Source organism: Rhagoletis pomonella, unplaced genomic scaffold (genome assembly GCF_013731165.1).
Source record: "Rhagoletis pomonella isolate Grant_MI unplaced genomic scaffold, Rhpom_1.0 Rhpom_scaffold_00003, whole genome shotgun sequence".
Classification (NCBI taxonomy): domain Eukaryota; kingdom Metazoa; phylum Arthropoda; class Insecta; order Diptera; family Tephritidae; genus Rhagoletis; species Rhagoletis pomonella.
The window spans coordinates 70,722,112-70,742,316 of record NW_023458557.1 but is presented as its reverse complement, the minus strand read 5'-3'; the positions used below and the strand labels follow the sequence as shown (position 1 = coordinate 70,742,316).

At 40.8% G+C, this 20,205-nt stretch overlaps 1 protein-coding gene across 5 annotated transcripts in view; it reads right to left on the bottom strand.

Moving 5' to 3' along the window:
- Positions 1-2,031: 2,031 nt before the first annotated feature.
- LOC118735434 overlaps positions 2,032-20,205 on the bottom strand; it is a 107,817-nt gene continuing 89,643 nt past the window's right edge. For 3 of the 5 annotated variants that reach the window (XM_036465178.1, XM_036465177.1, XM_036465179.1), the window contains 8 exons: positions 12,862-13,625; positions 8,566-9,030; positions 8,217-8,504; positions 7,600-8,145; positions 7,112-7,526; positions 4,654-4,805; positions 4,456-4,582; positions 2,032-4,393 (listed from right to left, as the gene is read on the bottom strand). In XM_036465178.1, coding sequence (XP_036321071.1) covers positions 3,292-4,393; positions 4,456-4,582; positions 4,654-4,805; positions 7,112-7,526; positions 7,600-8,145; positions 8,217-8,504; positions 8,566-9,030; positions 12,862-13,625 — 3,859 coding nt within the window. In that variant the 3' untranslated portion in view covers positions 2,032-3,291. The remainder of the gene's footprint in view (positions 4,394-4,455; positions 4,583-4,653; positions 4,806-7,111; positions 7,527-7,599; positions 8,146-8,216; positions 8,505-8,565; positions 9,031-12,861; positions 13,626-20,205) is intronic. The other 2 variants (XM_036465174.1, XM_036465176.1) reach the window with 1 other exon arrangement.

The following is a 20,205-nucleotide window of genomic DNA, read 5'->3' as shown; positions in this document are numbered from 1 at the left end:
GATTGGATGAGAACGAAAAGTGACACTGAAGTTGGCACTACGCAAAAACCGGTTAGTATCCAAACCAAATTTGACAAGGGATGATGGAAATTTGTTAAAAAATACATGAGCTAAAAAATGCTCAGGACAGAGAACCGTAATCAACTCTCGGATACATATGTACAAACATACAAAAGTATATATACAAATAATAATGTTTGGCAATGTACAAACTCCAAGTGTTTATCAGGTTATCTGGTTAAAAATTATTATTCGATAGTGTATTTTATGATTGTTAATTCAACCAAAAAAATAACAACATAATTTGATAATGATTTAAATTCTTTCAAAGCCTGGTAGAGACCCCTAAAAATTATTTTTGAATTTTGAAATTTTCGTGGATGCCTTGGCGCTCCATATAAAATTTAGATATTGATACTTTTTAAGGATTACCCTAATGTACATACATACACTCGGCGACACCTGATTACCTTCACTTACATTTTCTTAATAAATAGTTTCCATTTTACACGGCTTTCGCAAAAAATTTGTATGCGGAGAGGCCGCGATTACCACCACATATACTTTTCAGTGCCAGTATTAAAAAAAATTAGTAACGGTAATCAACAAACGTCGATTTTCTTGCACGTGAGAGGCTTGATTATCCTCACTTACTACTAAAACTATGCAAATTTTTTGTTATGCATATTACATACTTATAACTTCCAAGAAGTCTGTTTGGCAGTAAATATTATAAATGTTGAATAAAATTACATACTTTATAGTGAAATGAGTGCAATCTACATACATATATTATATCAATAAGTGCTGATGTGGAGTGGTACTGCGTCAGCTTTGCCACGTATCACTCGCGACAACCATCCCCTTACATTATCAATGATGTCTAAGTCTGAGGAAAATGAATGAACCTGATTATTTTTTCCCCAAACCACTGCTGAATCCTTCTCTCTGTACGAATGGCAGCGTTGTGCTGCTGAAAAATTTACTCTTGGTTGTTGAACATTTCATCAAAGTTAATTTCTTCGGTTTTCAACAGTTCGATGTAATTATTTGCATTTTGTCGAAACTCCAGAAGTCGTAAATTTATTCCCAAGTAATAAGGAATTGCTGTCATACCATCACCGAACCAACTGAACTGTGTCGTCGGTACAAATACCGCTCCGACGTTCTCAAATCGTGAAAATAGTGTTGGACACCATCCGAACCGTCAAAATCGAACATACGTACCTACGCAGGTAGAAGCATAGTCCAAACGCGCGTACGTGGCGTTGAAGCAAATATGGTTTATTTTGCATGCGCTGTTATTATTCGTTGGATGATCTGTTGGATGGTGCAACTCCTACATTTGTCCTCTTTGTATGGCAGTTGACGAAGTATTCGACGATTCTCGCAAAACTGCGTGTTGTTCCCTCAACGTGGTTCTTCCATAGTTTTTCATATATTTCAACAATTTATTCATGTGCAATTCCACGGTTGGTCAGATTACTTTCCTTCAGGCCAAGGATTTTACCCCTCTCTCTCCAAATCCGTTTTACCACTATTGAAAAAACTCGCCCAAATTATTATTACGCACTTTAGTATACCGTATGACTGCAATGTAAAAATTATCCTAAATACATTTTCTTCAAAGGCTACTATGGGACAATTGAAGTGAATGTGATCAAGTGTTGCGCTTGTAGGTGCGCAAAATAGCAGAAAAGAGCTATTTACCGTTAACATGAGCAGGTGCTTAGAATGTTGTCACAGGAAAATTGTTGCATCGTTAGTTGCCACTTAGAATGCACCCAAAAAAAAATCTTAAAAACTTAAGTGAGGTTAATCAAGTGTCACGAAGTGTACATATGCAGTGTGGAAAAAATTAATAGAGACAAATTGTGGCTTTTTTTCTTTTGTTTATTTATCTAATATATATATTTTTTTATTAAATTATCTAAGAAGCCCAAAGTCCAAATTTAACACTTTGTACAAAAACTAGAAAAATTCGACAAAGGTTCATCAAAAGATCAAACTCTTTAAGGCGAATTTTTAGAAAAAAATTTGGTATGCATTTTCTTCATAATATGTTCGACAATTGTTTTTTTTGTCTGCAGAAAAATAAAACCACCGTCTTCATAAATAGTAAAACATAATGTAGGTTGGTAAATAAAAGGTAGGCTGGTATTGAAAATGGGCGAAGTCGGACGAGTACTAAGCTCGCCTCCCATATAACGGTAAATGCAAGTAAATGGGTTCAAATGACTTTATAACTTTAAATTTCATATTCAGATGGCGAAAAAAGTTTATGAAAACGCGCAACGAGAGATAACTGAAAAAAATTAAATAAAAATTTAATCAAATGTGTATTATTAGTTAAAATATTAAAGTGCCACGTCCGAATGTTACGTCCGTTATCACATTCTAATTCAAAATAAAACCAACAACGAATTGCTTCTATTAAATATAAATGGGTTGTAACGGTGTATATATATAAGTGACTTACGTTTTCCTATGATTTATTTTATTCTAGGGTCGTACGATTGTGACGTCCGACATCATGCAAACACGCATATGTAAGGGTTAATGTTTTTTTCAGCACAATTTTTTTTTCTTTCTAAAACTTCCCTCCTGGAACTTTTTGTACCAAATTTTGACAAAAACGATATTTTTCTTGGATTTCACTATTCCTCATCATCTCCTCATAGGTATATTTATTTTTAAAAAAGTCATATGCCTAATGTACAAACTTAATTCACTGTGTACACAAAGTAAATAGAAATATGAAAGCTGTCATCATTGCTAAAGGCCCTAGAACTTTGCGAGTTGACAAAATATACCAGTAAATCTCCTCCTTTTAAGCTTGAATATAAAGGTTCATAGGCAGGCAAATACAAAAATATGTACATACATACATATGAAGTTAAATAACTGATTATTACAAAATAATGTGTGTTTCATCCTAAAATAGAGCAAGAAAAAATTAATTTAAGTACAATTTTGCTTTCGATACTTTATCCTAAAAAACTTTAACCATCAAACTAAGAAAGAGTTAATTTTTAGGAATGACAAAAGTTAAAGGAAGTGAAACATTGGCGTGCAACTCCTACCAAAGCTGAGCTGATTAAGCACTGCAAGTTAAAGTCTACGAGATATTTTGGCGATATTTCAAAAGTGAACTATTTTTTACCATTTAACTTATAAAATTCACTTGCATCTACATATGTATATTTTTTTTATAATATTTCCTTTTAGAAAATTAGAAAACTTCCATTTTTATAGCATTTCTAAATAAGTATTCTAACTGATTTAAATTCTTCAACGCAAAGCTTCCACATCTTTACGGCTCGTTGCAGGCGACGCATTATGCGCTTCACTACGCCTCTCATTCGTGGGCAGCGTCGTCGCCGCCGACGCTTCACACTCATCGTCGCGCGTTGTACCCATCAACTCGTTGCGCTCATCGTCGATTTGAATTTTGTGATGAGAGATTTTGCGCGCATGTGCGTGTTTCAAGTGTAAGGCTGCCGCTGCCGCGCCGCCGCCGCCATGCGCTGGCGTTGACGCATTACTGCTGCACGCAGTGCTACCGCCCAGCTCATTGCGTTCATTGCTCGTGCAGAGCGTGTAATTTAAGTCTTTGGAGTTGGTACGCCGATGGCGTAGTATACTTAACGCCGCCTCGGCGACATTGTGCGCTGCGCCAACCACACCACCACCACCACCACCACCACCACCGCCGCCGCCGACACTACCGCCAATCGCGTTTGCACTACTACTCGACGTTGCAGTTGTGCGTATGTTCAAGTCCTTTGAATTATTGCGTGAATGGCCGCGTGAGCTGACCGCTGTTGCTGCCGCTTCCAGTTCATTTGAATTCTTCACGCGATTCTCTTCTCTATTCACATTCTTTAGCACATTCACATTCTTATTCTTATTATTGTGATGATTCCGAAAGAAATCGGCATCAAAACGTATATTATTGGGCATATAAATCTGATCGTAGGAATGATTGCGTGAATGTTTCTTGACGAAATGACCGCAGCCAGTCGTCAGCTCGTCGTCATCCTCCTCGTCCTCTTGCGGCTTGAGCTGATTTTGTATGTAGCGTATATTTAGTGCGCCAACACCGGCATCATCGCGAGAATTTGTGCGTGAATGGGTAAGTTTGTTGCGGAAATCACTATTTAAGTCGCTGGAATTATTGCGGGAATGTGTTTGAAACCGTTTTAAGCTCTTGATCTTCATGGGCTCATGTAAGCCAGCGTCTGTTGTAGCAGGACCTGTTGTGATATTTTGATCCTTAGAGAAGCTGCGTATCATTTTGACATCACACGATGCGCTGCGGAAGTGCTTTTTTGATTTAGTTTGTGGTGTTGAAAGACCCGACGAGTTGATGGCATTATTGCACTTGTCATAGCTGGGGGAGAGAAACGAAGAAGAGATTTAAAACAAATATTTTTTTCTAATAAAAATACGTACCCATATTCCAATTGTATAGTGCGTGAATCGTTTCTGGAGTGCCTCACGACATCCGATGTGAGTATAATCTCACCGTTACTTCCATATGTTGGATTCGTCTCATTTGTCGCCAATTTCTCTTCGAATACTGTAGCGTAAAATAAATAAATTTTTGTTATCTTTAGGAACGTTCAGTTATTTTCTTGGGATACTACTTACATTTATCCAAACTAATTATAGATCCGATTATCGGATCATTCGCGCTGATAGGCTTTAATTTCTCTAGCTGCTTTCTTCGCCGCACCAACCACCAATCAGCGATGAATATTGCAAGAGCAACGATCTTTACAGTTGCGCAGAGACCAACATATCTGAAATTTACAATATAAAATTTTAATACGATTCATTAATAATATTTGTACAATGCCTTAATGTCTTATAGTCTTACAAACGTAAATAAGGCCATTAATAAGCTTTTCAAGAAAACCTTGTACAGTTCGGTTGTGGCGGTTTCTCCAATTGAGTGGCATAAAGGTGCATATCACAATTCTAAAGTGAAGCGAGGCCAAGCATTAAACGAATGTGTGAAGCCGCGATCTTAAACTCCATATCTAATATAACGCTACAGTAGCTATTATTATTAGCGGTCATTTCTCAAACGGCAGCGCATAGCCTATAATGAATATCGGTTGGTCACCAAATTCCTGTGCAGTGCAAACAAATGGGGTCTTAGTCCCCAATTTATTCGCCGGATATATATTTGCCTTATTTCAAGTGTGGTGCGTTGATGTGATAGCCGAAGGCAGCCTCGGTGGAAAAATGACTGAAAATGCGTAGGAAGGCGTTGCTACCCAACCTGCGAAACTAATCTTCCGGATGCGGTTTCGGTGCATCACCCTTACCGACAGAGCGTTGATAAGCAATTCTGCGTAGCTGAAACCTTCCATGCCGCGAAACGTTGTTGTTGTAGCGGCACTACCAAGCCCCGCATACGTCCATAAATTGTGGTCGTCAAGCTTAACTAACGGTAAGAGGTGGTTGGTGTCGTGGGGGGGTCTCCACGTGCCGGACACTAATTGGGAACCTCGGGGTTGAGTCTAAACAAGTAGCTATTCAGACGTCTACAATATCCTGACCGAAACTGGGCCCGAGTAGTCGAAGCCCCGCGTGTGTAAAAGGTGGGGATTGGGCTTCGATCACGGCATTCATACGTTGGGAGTTGTCGTAGGTGGTGACCGACTCCCTATGAATGTCGTTGATCACTCTTCGGTACGTTTTTTGTTGCTGTATACTCAGCCCTGCTAGGATACTCAGCCCTGCCTAGATCGGCTTGTCACTCAATCGTTGCAACCCGGACTGGGTTGGCATATAGAGACAGGGGCGCTAGTTGAGTTGGGTTTAGGTGGTATTCGAAGAGGTGTCGCGAGTCGTGAGGTGACTCTTCGCGTGCTGGACACTCGTTGGGCACATTTGCATTTATTCTACTCAGGTAGATCGTCGGTACGTAGTCGGGTCCAGTGGTTGTTGTATGAATGTCTGGACCACGTCCATGTTCTCGAAAAGATGCCGTCTGATGTGCCCTGGGCGGAGGCTCTTTTTCAAGCAGGCGTCTGTTGAGATGCTCACGGCTGCGAATAGCATTTGGGCCTTGCTGTATAGGTGGTAATCAGGTGACATCAGAAGGCATCTTATCGCTATCTGAATGCGGCGTTCTGACAAGTCTGAAGCTTCGTTCACTGCCTCCTACTTGTCCCCATCGACCAAGCAGACGCAGCATAGTTTAGAACCGGCCGGCCAATTGCCGTGTATGCTGCCAGTAACGTTTCTTTGTATATTCCCCAGTTGCTACCAGTGAGCGACTTGCGGACCTTATTGCGGCTATGTACTTTATTGGCAATTGCGGTTGTGTGCGCGGATAAGGAAAGCAGGCTGTCAAACTGAACCTCTAAAATTATCGGGTTGTTGACCGTTGGAATTGGTGTGTCATCGATGTGAATGCCTAGATTAAGCCTGACGTCCTTCGTCCAGGTGGTGAAGAAGGTCGCCGTTGATTTCGTGCGGGAGAGGGTTAGGCTCCTTGCAGTGAAGAATTGAGTGAGTTTGGTTGAGGCCACGTTCCGTCTTGGTGGTAACAATACCGCAGTAATAATCTGATTCGATAGCCAGCAGGCATGCCCGTCCGTCTTGACTTGGTAGGATATAAAGATGCCAAAGGCAACGAAAAAGCAGATGCACCAGCCGCAGCTGGTTCGGTGAAGAAATTCACATAATAAGTTATATTTGGTCACAGAAACACTATGACTACTGGCATAGTCACCACACCCGCCGGCCACTACTGGCGTAGGGCTATATGATTTTTAAATGAGTGCCTAATCAGATTTGGTGTAAGGGACTCAACCTAGAAGACGACGAGATTAGGTTCCATATACATTGGAGGATGTCCAGTCTTCGAAAGAATAAAACATGCGTGCTTCGGCAGGAACATCCTTCAAATAATGTATTTGCTTTGTTTGAAAAAAGCGACGTTTCGCCTTGTCGAACTTCAAATAGTTTATGAACTTGGATTGCTCTTTATATGACAAGAGGGAAGCACTTTGCCGAGGTAAAAATGGCAAGCATCTAAGAACCTGCGACAATACATCGCTCACTACAATAAAAAATAACGCAACACACTTACTTATATCTGAATTTCTCGATGTCGTAGATTAAGCAACGTCCACCCTTCTCGCCACATGTTGACTTCCAAAGTAAGCACGTTGAATCAATGAGATTACCAAATAGTATGGGCGCCGGTATGTAACCGAATAAACGGAATATTACAAATTGCATGCCCAGCGCAAAGGAACGCTCCTCCTCCGAAACTGAACGCAAAACAATCATTAGCAATGGCATTTGTGTAGAGGCCACAATGAAGGTCATAAAGAATAGTAATATAAGGAACGGATAAATGGTGCGGCATGGGGTGGCGCATGGACCGGCAGTTGCAACAGGAACCACAGTTACTTCGGCAAAATCTTCGTTGGCATTCAATGCTTGAGCTTGACTGCCGCCAGCGCCCATATAAATGCTGCTCGATATATTCGAGTGAACACCTGTGGAAACGAAACAAAAAAGAAAGGTATTGAAAAATGTCTACTATAGTGTCAAGAAAGAACAACAACTTACAAGCACAATTGGTGTAGTTAGAAGTGGATGAGAATGCAGTGCAGCCCGCATGGCAGGGACTAAAGTACGTCAGCCCATTGTTACCACAAACCGGTTCCACGTCGCTAGTTAGACATTCACAGCCGAAATTGCAGGCCGCTGTGAGATTTACTTGGAATGGTTCGATGATACCATTTTTAGCGCTGCGATAATAGGGAATCGTAGTGCCAGCCATTTTCAGATTATCGCAGCCAAGGAAAAATAGCATAGCGTATAGACCAAGGCAGATGGCATTAGAAATTATAACAAATTGCACCGCACCCTTGGGCTTCAGCTGAAAACGTTTCAATATACAGCCACCTATGAAAATGCCAATACAGGCGCCGGGCACTGCAATGGAACCGGTAAATACACTAGCTTGACTTTTGCCCAAACTGAATTGAGTTTCCAAATATTTTGGCAAGAACACTACAAAACCGGATACAATCCACAACTCCATACACGCGCCCAGGCAAGTCACGATGTAAACGGGGTTGCTGACAAGTCGCAACATGGATTGGGGTATATCTGAAATGATAAGAAGGTTGGTAAGACATACATTTTGACTCGCTTAAATAGTGATGCCACTCGCTACTCACCTTTTATATCCTTCCCATAGCCGGTATCCACTTGCGGTTCGTCATCTTCCTTCGCATTCACGGCCACTATTTCCTTTTTCACTTTACCTGCAGGATCAGTGCCACGTGGAAGACTATTGGAATTATTAGGCACAGCAGGTTGCATCACCGAGCTTTTCCGTATCTTCTTCTTTTCGCTGGTAAGAACCTTAGGAAAAGAGAAGAATGGCACTGCCACAATCAGCAGTAGAACGCCGCATAGCAGGAAACCACCCCACCACATGCCAACCCAGCGTCGATCTCCGGGATCTGGCAAACAAACAAAAGTTGTGAGTACTCTTTCTAGCAAATTCTTTACTTTCAGTCTTACTTATCGATATAATAGTGGACGATAGTGAATCCATGTGAAACGATAATAGGTAAGCACCGAGCAGAAATCCCAAGACCGGACCAAATGCTGCCATACTGTACATACAGCCAATGTACATCGATGAACTTTCTGTCTTAACATGATCATCCACATAAGTAGTACCGAGTGTGAATAGTGGACTACCGCCACAACCCAGCAGGAGTTGTGCAATGACAAAGAGTAACACCGGCCCGAACGTAGACAACTTACCCTCGAGGCAATTATCTTCGCGTAGTGTATGTGGCGCCAATGGTGGATTCGATAGACCACTCGATAGTCTACCCAAATCCATATCTTGGTCACGCACCAGCGCACTACGACATATATTGTCACTGGAATCATTCATTATGGCAACGCCGGGATTTGGTTCACCAGTGAAATGGGGCACCATGAACACAAGCGAGCCTATGCCCATAATGGCGGCACCTGAAAATATATTAGAAGATAGAAAGAGGTTTAGTAAAATATTCGTATCAGATACTAAAGAGTGACTCTATCTTGGGTCGCAAGTTTATTAAGATTTATGTTAACGCCTTTAGGACGAAGGGAAATATATTTCCCAAAAACTTACTCCATCCCTAAGGAAGTTAATTGTTTTTATTAGTTAAAATTTTTTATAAATGTATAAATTTAGCTATTTTTATCATAAAACTTAAATAAAATTTACATATATAGTTTTGTCAAAACTAGAAAAATTTATCATTGTTAGAGTTTTTTTTGCAAATAGGATTTTTTTATAAAAATTTTATGGAAAAAACATTAATTGGAAAACTGAAAGAAATATCTTTCATTAGGGCATGAATGTAGCTACCCGCGCTGTTGATATTTTTCCGTGCCGAAACTAGCACCAGGGTTATTAGAGATGTCATATATTAATAATGTCCAAAGAGAGAAAAGACTAAGGGTTTAGCATAACAGACCGCTTTGTCACACTTTTATATTGACCCTATGTCGGGAAGGAACCAAAGATTGAATGAATGCACATCTATGAATGAAGATCTATGAATGCACATAGATAGATACTCAAGGACCGCAAACCCAGGAAACTTTTCGGGTTCTGCAGACCGTCGTCCAGTTAACTTAATAATGTCTGACCTAATCTCTAAAATTAATGTTATTGAAATGATAATTGCATACACCGACGGTATTGTAATAGCAATCTTCGGTAAACATCTCTTAACATTGGCCGATCTGATTCAAAGATCTCTCAACAGCCTATCACTGTGGTGTAGCAGGCAAGGACCACGATCCAGAAAATAAAGATCGCGCCATTCGCGGACCGCTAGCCCTCTCTACGTCGATTTGACAGCATCCACCCAATCGGCGACGTCATAAAATACTTTTGTTTACATTCACTGTTGCCAACTTGATGCTTTTCGCACCAAATTTATTGAGTATTCAAAACGCGAAAATTTTTGATTTTTGTGCTTAGTGCGTTTTAGGTGCTTTTGTTTTTAGTTTGAAGACATCAAATTAGAAAATCTTAAAAAAAATGGAAGCAAAATTTATAGCCAGAAGAAATCGACCGTTGTGCAAGGAATTGATTTTTATTAATTTGAATCGGCATCCTGACAATAAAATTATGTATTCATATAAAGTCCATAAAATACAACAATAAAAATTTGGTGCTTTTTCAAATTCAAAACTTGGCAACACTGCCTTTTGTTCGATGCTTCCTCTTTTTCTTGTCGAGCTCGTCTTGCTCTCTCATTCTGGTATATTTTGACGTCACGGCCAGTTGCTCTCAGCTCGATTGGCGCAATCTTGTATTCTATCATTCTTGGGCAAGGACTGGGAATCAATCCTGAAAAAAAACGAGCCGTGTACTCTTCACTAGGGGAGTAAACAGGGGTAAATTAAAAAAAAATGGATAAAGTCCAAATGATTGCGTCCACACTTTTAACTGGTGCGATGAGAATAACAATTCGGCAATTCGAATAAACATTCTAAATAAGTGGTCAAATATTTGCTACGGTCACGGTTATGTTCCGGAGCTTCCCGGATTGGTGGACTATGCTTTCCCGAAACCTGCACCCGCTTTACGATTTACGATCCTCCTACCCTGAAGGGAAAAGGGGAAACAAGACGCTGTAAGGAGTGGAGAGTCTATTCACAGATGGCTCAAAACTCGAGGGGAGGGTACGGACTACTGTGGCGTTTTTCAGGTGTAACTGGTAAAGTGTGATATGATACTCTTCCAAGGTGATATCTACATATTCACTGACAGCCAGGTAGCAATAAACAACCTCCATATTAGCCATCTCTTAATGAGTTGGCTGAGTCATTTCGCCCAAAGTTGATATGGGTTACGAGACACTGCGACATATAAAGAAACGGTAAGGCCGATGAACTCCGCGACTTGGAACAAAACATCCTATTGAGGATATAACCGACGAAATAGGAATACCCTTAAAAACTTGCAAGTTACTTATCACAATGAGCCCTGCGCCTGAGTGTGTCTTATAGATAGGGTTCGAAATTTGAGACTTTGGTATCGATACTGAGTACTCATTCTGCCATCGAGCTCACGGTATCGATACTCTAAAAGTATCAGGTAAAAAGTAACGATACTACTTAGTATCGGACTCATTGAAATACGTTGTTTGGGATACTAAAGTTATTTTATTCTTCAATCGTATATCTAGTTATTTCCTAAAACAATAGAGATTTAAAATATTTGATTTTCATTTCATTGCAGAACTTCCTTTCACGTTAGAACTAATTTTAACGTTAAATGTACATACATACATACATATGTATATACCTCACGAATTTCATATTTTATTACGAATTTTCGTAAACTTTTTGGGTATGCATTTTTGTAGCCTATTCAATTTTAGTATAATAATATACAAGTTTGAATTAAAAGTCAACGGTACTAGGCTAGACGTAAAGTTTAATAGGTTACAAAACTGTATACCCAAAAGTTTTATAAAAATTCTGCATTTTCGTGAACTTTGCGTAAACTTGTATGGCCTTATTCATAAAAAATAAATGAAATATGTAAGAAAACGTAATTTTATTAAGCTTTTTAAACCTACTTTATTTTTTATGAATAAGGCCATTAAACTTTAAGTTATTTGGTTTATGTTATGCAACAGACTGGTCAAAGCAACATCGCAAAAATATAGAAAAAAAAAAAAAGGTTTTTCCTAACAGCGGCCGTCCCTCGGCAGGCAATGGCAAACCTCCGAGTGTATTTCTGCCATGAAAAAAAGCTTCTCATAAAAATACAATCGCCGTTCGGAGTCGGCGTTAAACTGTAGGTCCCTCCGCTTTGTGTGACAATATCAAGGCGCACGCCACAAATCGGAGGAGAAGCTCGGCCAAACACTAACATATGTGTAAGCGCCAATCTATTATTATTATTATTATGCAACAGACTACATGAAATTTCAGTTTATTTTAAGTGATAGACAAAGTAAAGAAAATTGGGTTGCCAATGGAAGAAAAAATTTAAAAAGGGTGTTTTTTAAAAAGTTTTCGATACTACGAGTACTTTGCAAAGTATCGAGTAAAATCACCAAATAAGGTATCGAGTATTAAAGTACTCATTTGGGGTAATGATGCTTACTCAATATCGATAGTATCGTTCGAACCCTAGTTATAGACAACCGCGACAACCTAACCTAACCTTACGTGTGCTTAAATGTACATTAATACTAGATTGAAATAACTGCTCTAGATAATCTAGTCACTGGGAACTAGTTGGACGTAGTGGCCGAAGCCTCAGACTTGCCAGAACGCCGCACTGTGGATCATCTGGTTCTGTTTCTCGCAATCGCTTTGAGATCCTTCCAGCTTAACACGAGTTGCCTCGCCCCTCGATCGACTGTTCATCTACGCATTAAAGGGGTTCATTCTAAGGCCTTCTTAGCAATACTGCCGCCTTCTTTACGCATAGTGTGGCCTATGCACTTGCGTTTCTGTCCCGATGACACGGGGCTTCATGTTAGCCCTTCTGAGCAACTGAATTCTCAGAAGGCAGCTGCTTGTTGGATGCTACCGTAGCAAGTATCCTAATAGAAACCGATTGTCATTACCGATTTGTCATTAACCGCCCACTTATACCCACTCAGCTAAAACCCCCATCCCTTTGGTCTGACCCGATCAAAAGAGCACCTGAGCCTGCCGTTGACAACGCTTGATAGACTAGTCGATTTAGACATTGATTAGTAGTGCCGCTACAACAACAACAATCCTACAGGTAAACAAAGATTTTTCAGGACAAAAATCTAAAAAAAATATTATACTAACCTATTCCAATCCACACTGGTATATGACGTCGACTACCCAGATAGCTCACGAATATTACGGTTATCACATTGCCAATCTCATAGCTTGAGGCTATCAGTCCAGAATAACTTGATGGTATCTCGAAACGTTTCTCAATCGTCGTAATAACTGAATTTATGTAACCGGAACTCAAAGCCTGCTGCAGTGTGACTAGAATCGACAATAACAGAACGAACACTTTGATGCGCGCGAATTTTTGTATACGACGCGGCCTATAGTTGAGTATACCACAATCACGTGATTGCAAATCGTCATCATTCTCATATTCAGAATCGTAGAGCATAGCAGTTGCATTATTGTTGCTGCCGGCGCCATTGGAAGCGCCCACAGCAATATTCGCAGACGGTTGCCGGCTGTGGCTCTTCGCCAGAGTCTCGTTGCAACAACCGCCACCCCCGCCGCCTCCACCACTGCCACAGCCGGACGTGGTTTGATGCTGGCTGTTATTGTGTGGGTGCGGATGATGATTATGATGATGGTTGTTCTGATGTGTTGATGGGTGGTAATGATAATTATTGTGACACTTGCAGGTGCTGGCACGCGACAACGCGTTGGCGTTTGTGTTGGTATTATTCGCGCTCGACGCCAAACAGCCGCCGCTGCAACCGGTCAGTTCACCCAAATTGATCTGAGAGTCCTGTGTGGCAGCTTCGACGCTGCTATCATCGCCGCTGGTATTCGTTTCCGAGTACAGGCCCGTCATCTGATACATGGACTCTTGCCGTCTGCAAATAGAAAATAGATAAATAAGTTCATTAAGTACATACATACATACATATATACATGAACGGATGTCATAATGTGTGTGCGCTAACTTAGTCCTGGTTTGTCATAAGGTAGATAATGTATAATCTTGAGCGAAATACTCGCAATACCTAAGCGCTCGATAATCCATGTAAAGCGTTTCGAATATTTGTAATTGATTAAAATGCGCTCCTGTTTGTAATTTCGAGTATTTGTTAATTTCAAGTATTTGTTAATTTCAAAATATACTTTAATGATTTTGGCACTTCAAATGACAGCTACAAATTAACGAGTAAAATTATGCGATTTGGGGTAAGGTTGCTTTGAAAGGGCGAAAATTTTAAATGCAGAAACACATAGAAGAGTTTAAAAGTTGGTTTGTAACGGTTATGGTCCTTATAATTAAAATCAAAACTCAACCGTTTAAATTATACTTCGATCGGATGTAATCGTTATTTTTCGATTTTCAACCAAAAATAATTAGAAATGCAAATCAGTAACATGTATTTTATTAAAAAAAAAGGCTTTAAAGCGGTCATAACAAAAAAATTGAGGTGAAAACCGTATGGTAGTCAGTTACTCTAACGCGCACCACGATATTTGGCATTCAAGCCTGTCGAATAATCGTAGGGAAACGCACCCACCAGGATTATGGGCAGGTGTAGTAGCTCGCCTGATATAACAATTGTAAGCGCTGATCTGATAAACAGCATAAGGCGGTGACCTATGCTGACTCTGGAATCATTCCACACCAACCGACATTCACGTAGGTGAGCGTAAGTTCCGCAGCGTTGTCACTGCAGCTACAGCCTGATTTATTCCAGTAAGATGCATTTCGGGCCCCCGTCCGAATTTTCCCGCTGCAGCGGTTGTCGTAGCCGAGGAGTGTGTTAACCTTCGGCAAGTCGATCCCGGAAATTTCGGTATCATAAATCTCAATACGGAGATTCGGCAACTAGTAAACGCACGTAAGCGAAAGAAGTGGGAAGAGCATCTGAAGGCCTGTAACTTCGCCTCTGGTGTGATAAAAGGTCATTGTACAATCCGATAAAGCGTACAGACAACCCAGTCGAAATCTCCTAACAGCGTTAGGCCTATCTAAGCCATTTGACACCGTCAGTCACTCCATGCTACTAGAAGGCATTGAGGCTTCCTCTCTCCCACAGTGATTCAAACGGTGATCAGCGAATTATCTGAGTGGCCACCATTCGTCAGTCATTTTTAGAGACAAAAAAGCAAACCGAAAAATATTTAACGGGGGGTTTCACAGGGTGGTGTCCTTTTCCCGTTGCTGTTGAATTAAATACTATATATCAAAACTCCCTCAACCACCAGAGGAAGTCTCGACTGTCTCTTATCTTGACGACTGCTCAATAATGGCGTCAGGAATGGAATTGATAACCTGTTCTCGAAAGTAAACGGTTACCTCTCCGAGCTTTCTCGGCTCTTCACTGCAAAGATCCTAATCATCTACCCTATGAAATCCTCGGCAACCCTCTTTACCACCTGGACGAAGGAGGTAAGACTGCAGCTGAGTATTCACGTCGATGGCGAACCAATTTCGACGGTGAATAACTCGAAAATTCTCGGAGTTACCTTCGACACTCTGCTCTCCTTCTCGGCGTATGCAACCGCAATTGTCAACAGAGTACAGAGCGCAAAAAGGTTGCGGCAACATACATAAAAAAAATTCCGACGAGTTGATAACCTCCTTCTTTTTTAACATGAAAGATTATATCAGAAAATAAGGAAGCAAAGGAATCAAATGGTTTCAAGAGCGGGGTTGGCTCCTGTAGAGAAGAAGATGGAAATCTACCCAGAGTACATTTGAGATGTGGGAGGAACGTTTCTCAGCGCTTCCGAATGGCAACACAAGTGGCGCATTTGATGAAGACGAACTCGAAACAATGTATAGGAACGAAGCTTCTGTTTCTCCACTAGACCAAGACGAGGTGAGAACAGTAATAAAGCAGACAACAAAGACCCCGCAGACAATGACATATCGCCTGAGCTGTTCAAAACCGGCGGCGAAGAGCTGGTAGGGCGCATTTACCAGCTACTTATTAAGATTGGAGCCTCGGTGTACTTTGTCCATTTCACAAGAAAGGAGATCCCGCCGTTTGTGCCAATTATCGCGGAATAAGCCTTTTTAATATTGCGTACTAGGTCGTGACGGCGATACTGTGTGAAAGACTGCAGCCCTTCACGAACCAACTGCGCCGACCTTATCAGTGTGGCTTCAGACCTGCTAGATCCTCCATTTACCAGACTTTAACAGCAGGCCAGATTCTGTACAAGACAATCGACAAACACCATATTTCTTAATAATATAATAGATTGGCGCTTACACATATGTTAGTGTTCGGCCGAGCTTCTCCTCCGACTTGTGGCGTGCGCTTTGATGTTGTCACACAAAGCGGAGGGACCTACAGTTTTACGCCGACTCCGAACAGCGATTGTATTTTTATGAGAAGATATTTTTCATGGCAGAAATACACTCGGAGGTTTGCCATTGCCTGCCGAGGGACGACCACTGTTAAGAAAAAACCTTTTTCTATATTTTTTGGGATGATGCTTTGACCAGGGCTTGAACCCAGGTGCTGATGTATGAAAGCGCGCACTGCTTACCACTACACCACAGCGGCCGACATAATTAAGCACATAAATATACAAATATTGCGCTGGCTTAGACATAGATGACGACGCTCCAGTGAAAAGATCCATCGACTCGGCACGTATTCATGAATGGACACCGAAAGAAAGGCAGAAAGACCTCTCCGCACTTGGGATGAACCACTGGCGCAATTCGAGACACAACTGGCGAAGCTTTTTGGTCTCAGCCCAAACCCTCAAATGGTTGCTACAAACCACTAGTCAAACCTGGTAGTACCTACTTTAAAAATCAAAATAACGATTATTTAAATGTTGATAAAATTATCCCTTTTATTACGTACAATCAAGGTGCGGCTGTACTGAGTAGTCAATTCGTGGAAGGGGGTTATCGAGCTCCTGATAGAAAGCATGCCACCATATTTAAATATTAATTTCTTTGCTCTTCGAACTTACGTTTTTTCTTTTGTGGTATTTTGAGGATATGTATACACGTGGTCATACATATTAAACATTGTCGCCGTATTGGAAAACGATTATAAGCAACTTTTTAGACGGGTAGAATAATGATAAAAAAATAAATAAAAAAAACTACGTAGCTCAAAATAAATAAAAAGGCTCACCACGTAATTGAAGCGACCCTGAAAGCCATAAGTACCTACCTTCTGTAAGTACATCAATAAATTTGTATGTATATATTTATACCCAAAAAGGCAAGAAATCGTACCCAAAATATTTAAAATGTATGTACCTATTTGAAATATTTAGGGTATTCACAACGGTGTCGTAAGTGTCGTATTGTTGTATGTCGTAAACTTTAAACGCCTAAAAAATATATTAAGGGGGTTCGCAAAGTACTATCAAAGTCATATTATGAATTTTTGCAGTGTTAAAAAATAGTTGGTTGTCGTTTCAAGTTCTCTAAACATTTATTTAAGCTTTTAAAGTTTACGACATACAACAATACGACAGTTACGACGCCGTTGTGAATCCCTCAATTGATTTTTTGAGTTTCCTTATGAAATTGTTTTGGTATAAAACCTGTGCATGAGGTTTTTACCTAAACAATGTCTCACAGTAAATAAGTAAAAAATTATCAACAGAAATTAAAAGGTTTTGGCCCACAGTGGAATTGAAAGCATCATAAAGTGTAAGCATGCTACCGTGTGTTATTTATTGGTTATCGAGGGAGCTGCGCACGAATTTCTCGAGGCCAAGGCCATTCTACTGTTGGTGGGATGGTCCTCATGCATCTTGAATGCGACATTTCATCGTCATTATCTAAGACTTTCGTAAAACTTAGGGCCATGAAATGCGTATCTTCTCCCTTCTCTTGGTACCCGTGGAGGATTACATCATAACCTGACAACAGGTGTGTGATCGAAATACTTATGGATAGGCGCACAGCAGAACTGTCTCAGCCATAGCTTAGACTAAAATTACAAAATAGAGTTAAGTGTATTATTAAACGCAGTTTTCGACAAAGAAAAATCAAGCTTAATGGAATTCTAGTTCTCGTTGAGTTCACGAAGCGAACGCACCAAAGGAGCGTTCCTCGCATAATTGCTAGTAAGTTTCTTTAAATAAAAGGGATGATAAAAAAGTAGCGTCCTCGTTGGAGTAAGAAATTGAATAGGTTGAAGCAAGGAGGCGCAATCAATTTCACTATTTATAAGACCAAATGTAAAGCACAGGGAGAGGCTAGATAGTCCTTCTGATTTCTAAAGACTAAAGATTTATAAGGAGGAGACGGAAATGATAGAAAGGGATCGGATCGCCAAAATGTACAGATCGAAGAGCGAACTTTAGGAAAACTTTTTGAATAAGCTCAATTCTATCAATTGTGTGAGATCACGATAACGATGTTAACCGAAGATTAATGTCAACCGGGCTTTGAGCAACCCTATCGCGAAGACAATGAGGCAATTCCTGTCGTAGCATTAAACTATGTCTAAAAGCACAATCTTCAAGGTTTATATCCCAACACTTGGATATCGCCGCGTATTCTGTTATCTATACCAGTGACCAGGGCTGCCAACTATCTTTAGCTATGAGGTGCCATATTGAGGATAACAAAGTGCCAAAATGTGCCAAATAGAAAAATAAAAGTGCCAAAAAAGGTGCCATTCTTTTTAATCCTTCCCATTTAGCAATAAAATAAGAACCACATTTCTAAAGCAAAAGTGCAATTTCAAAATAAAATAAACCAGTTGAATAATCTTTAGAAATTAGAAGATTTAAGTTGAGAAAAAGAAGTACACGCAAAGGATTTCGCAAAAATTTATTGAAATATTACTATTTTTGAAAAGTACAATTTTGGCACTTTGTTATTTTATTATGCTTTGTTATTCATTCGTCCTACTTTCTGGTTACTCTGCAATTCGCACCAGCCTTATGAGAATGTGACGATTTGTTGATGAGGTTGTTACCATTGTTTTTGATGGGCCCTCAAATTTTTTTACTCCGAGCTATCGACCTCAAACAAATGTTTTTTAGCCTCCGCATAATCGCCACGGAGAATGGTCCCGAGCGCAGAAGTTCACGTAAGTGGGAAAAGCTGTTTACTGTGACAAGTGAGTCTTGTGCGCGGCTGGTTAATAATGGGAAGACTAAAGCTGACATCACCGGCATCCAAAGGCGATAGACGGGGAAAGGCAAGGTAAGCGAGGAGCCACAATCCGCATCAAAGCGAGATTCTTCAACATCTCGCTAATCTGTGACCATGCCCGATGGAAGAGAAGGGCGAGGCGTTCAAGGATCTCCTATGTGAACGTTTGGAGCCTACATATGACCGATATAAACATCGTGCTTGGCGATATCAATGCCAAGGTGGGCAAGATGCCCTATCTTTGGCGCCACTGTCGGAAAATTGAGCCTACACGACGAAACGTCCGATAACGGGCTGAGGCTGATCGACTTCGCCGGCCACCGAAACATGGTAATATGTAATACCAGGTTCCAGCATAAAAAGATCTATCAACCTACATGGCTGTCTCCAGATCGAAAAGAGGGCCAAATATATTGTTGCAGCCAAGATACACACATATCTCTGTGCATAAAAAAATGTGCGCCCAAAAATGCAAAGAAAGCTTAACGTCGAAAAGCTTCAATCACAACAGACGACCAATTTATTCGAGAGCACTCTTCACTAAAAATACAAACGCGAGCTGAGAAACCACATTTCCCGCTCATTAAGTACCGCCGCCGAAGAAAAAATTGGATTTCAGCAAGCCCGTATGAATAACTAGTACGATGAGGAGTATGAAGAAGCTGCAGAGAAAAAGGATGCCGCCAACATGGCCGCGCTGCGATCGGGTGCAACGCGAGCCATGTGGGGCCATTATGCTTGCAATGAAGGTGCGAAAAGCTTGAAATGAAGGTTTCAAGACCAGGGTGAGCTCCTGTAAGAATAACCATGGCGATCTGGATACCGATGTCCAGAACGTACTTAAATTAGGGAGGGAACACTTTTCCATCCTGTTGAATGGCACCAGCACTGAAAGTAGTGGAGACGACGAAGCCGAGCCCCCAGTCGATGTCGATGGAGTCTATGTCACACCGCCTGACTATGACGTGGTACGAATAGCAATTAAGCTACTGAAAAACAACAAAGCTGCTGGAGCTGACGGCCTATTAAAGTACGGCGGTGAGGAGCTGATAACTGGAATTTAAGTGTGCTCTGCCCAATCCACAAGAAAGGCGACCCTCCATACGCGCCAACTACCGCGCGATCAGCCATCTAAGCATAGGTTACAAGGTCTTATTGAGTGTATTGTGTGAAATACTGCTCCATCAGCTCCATTAGAATTGGGAAGGACCTTTCCGAGCTGTTTGATACCAAACGAGGTTTCCGACATGGTGCCTCCCTTTCGTGTGATTTCTTTAATCTGATGTTGGAGAATATAATAAGAGCCGCAGAACTGAACTGCTCAGGCACAATACTTTAAAGAG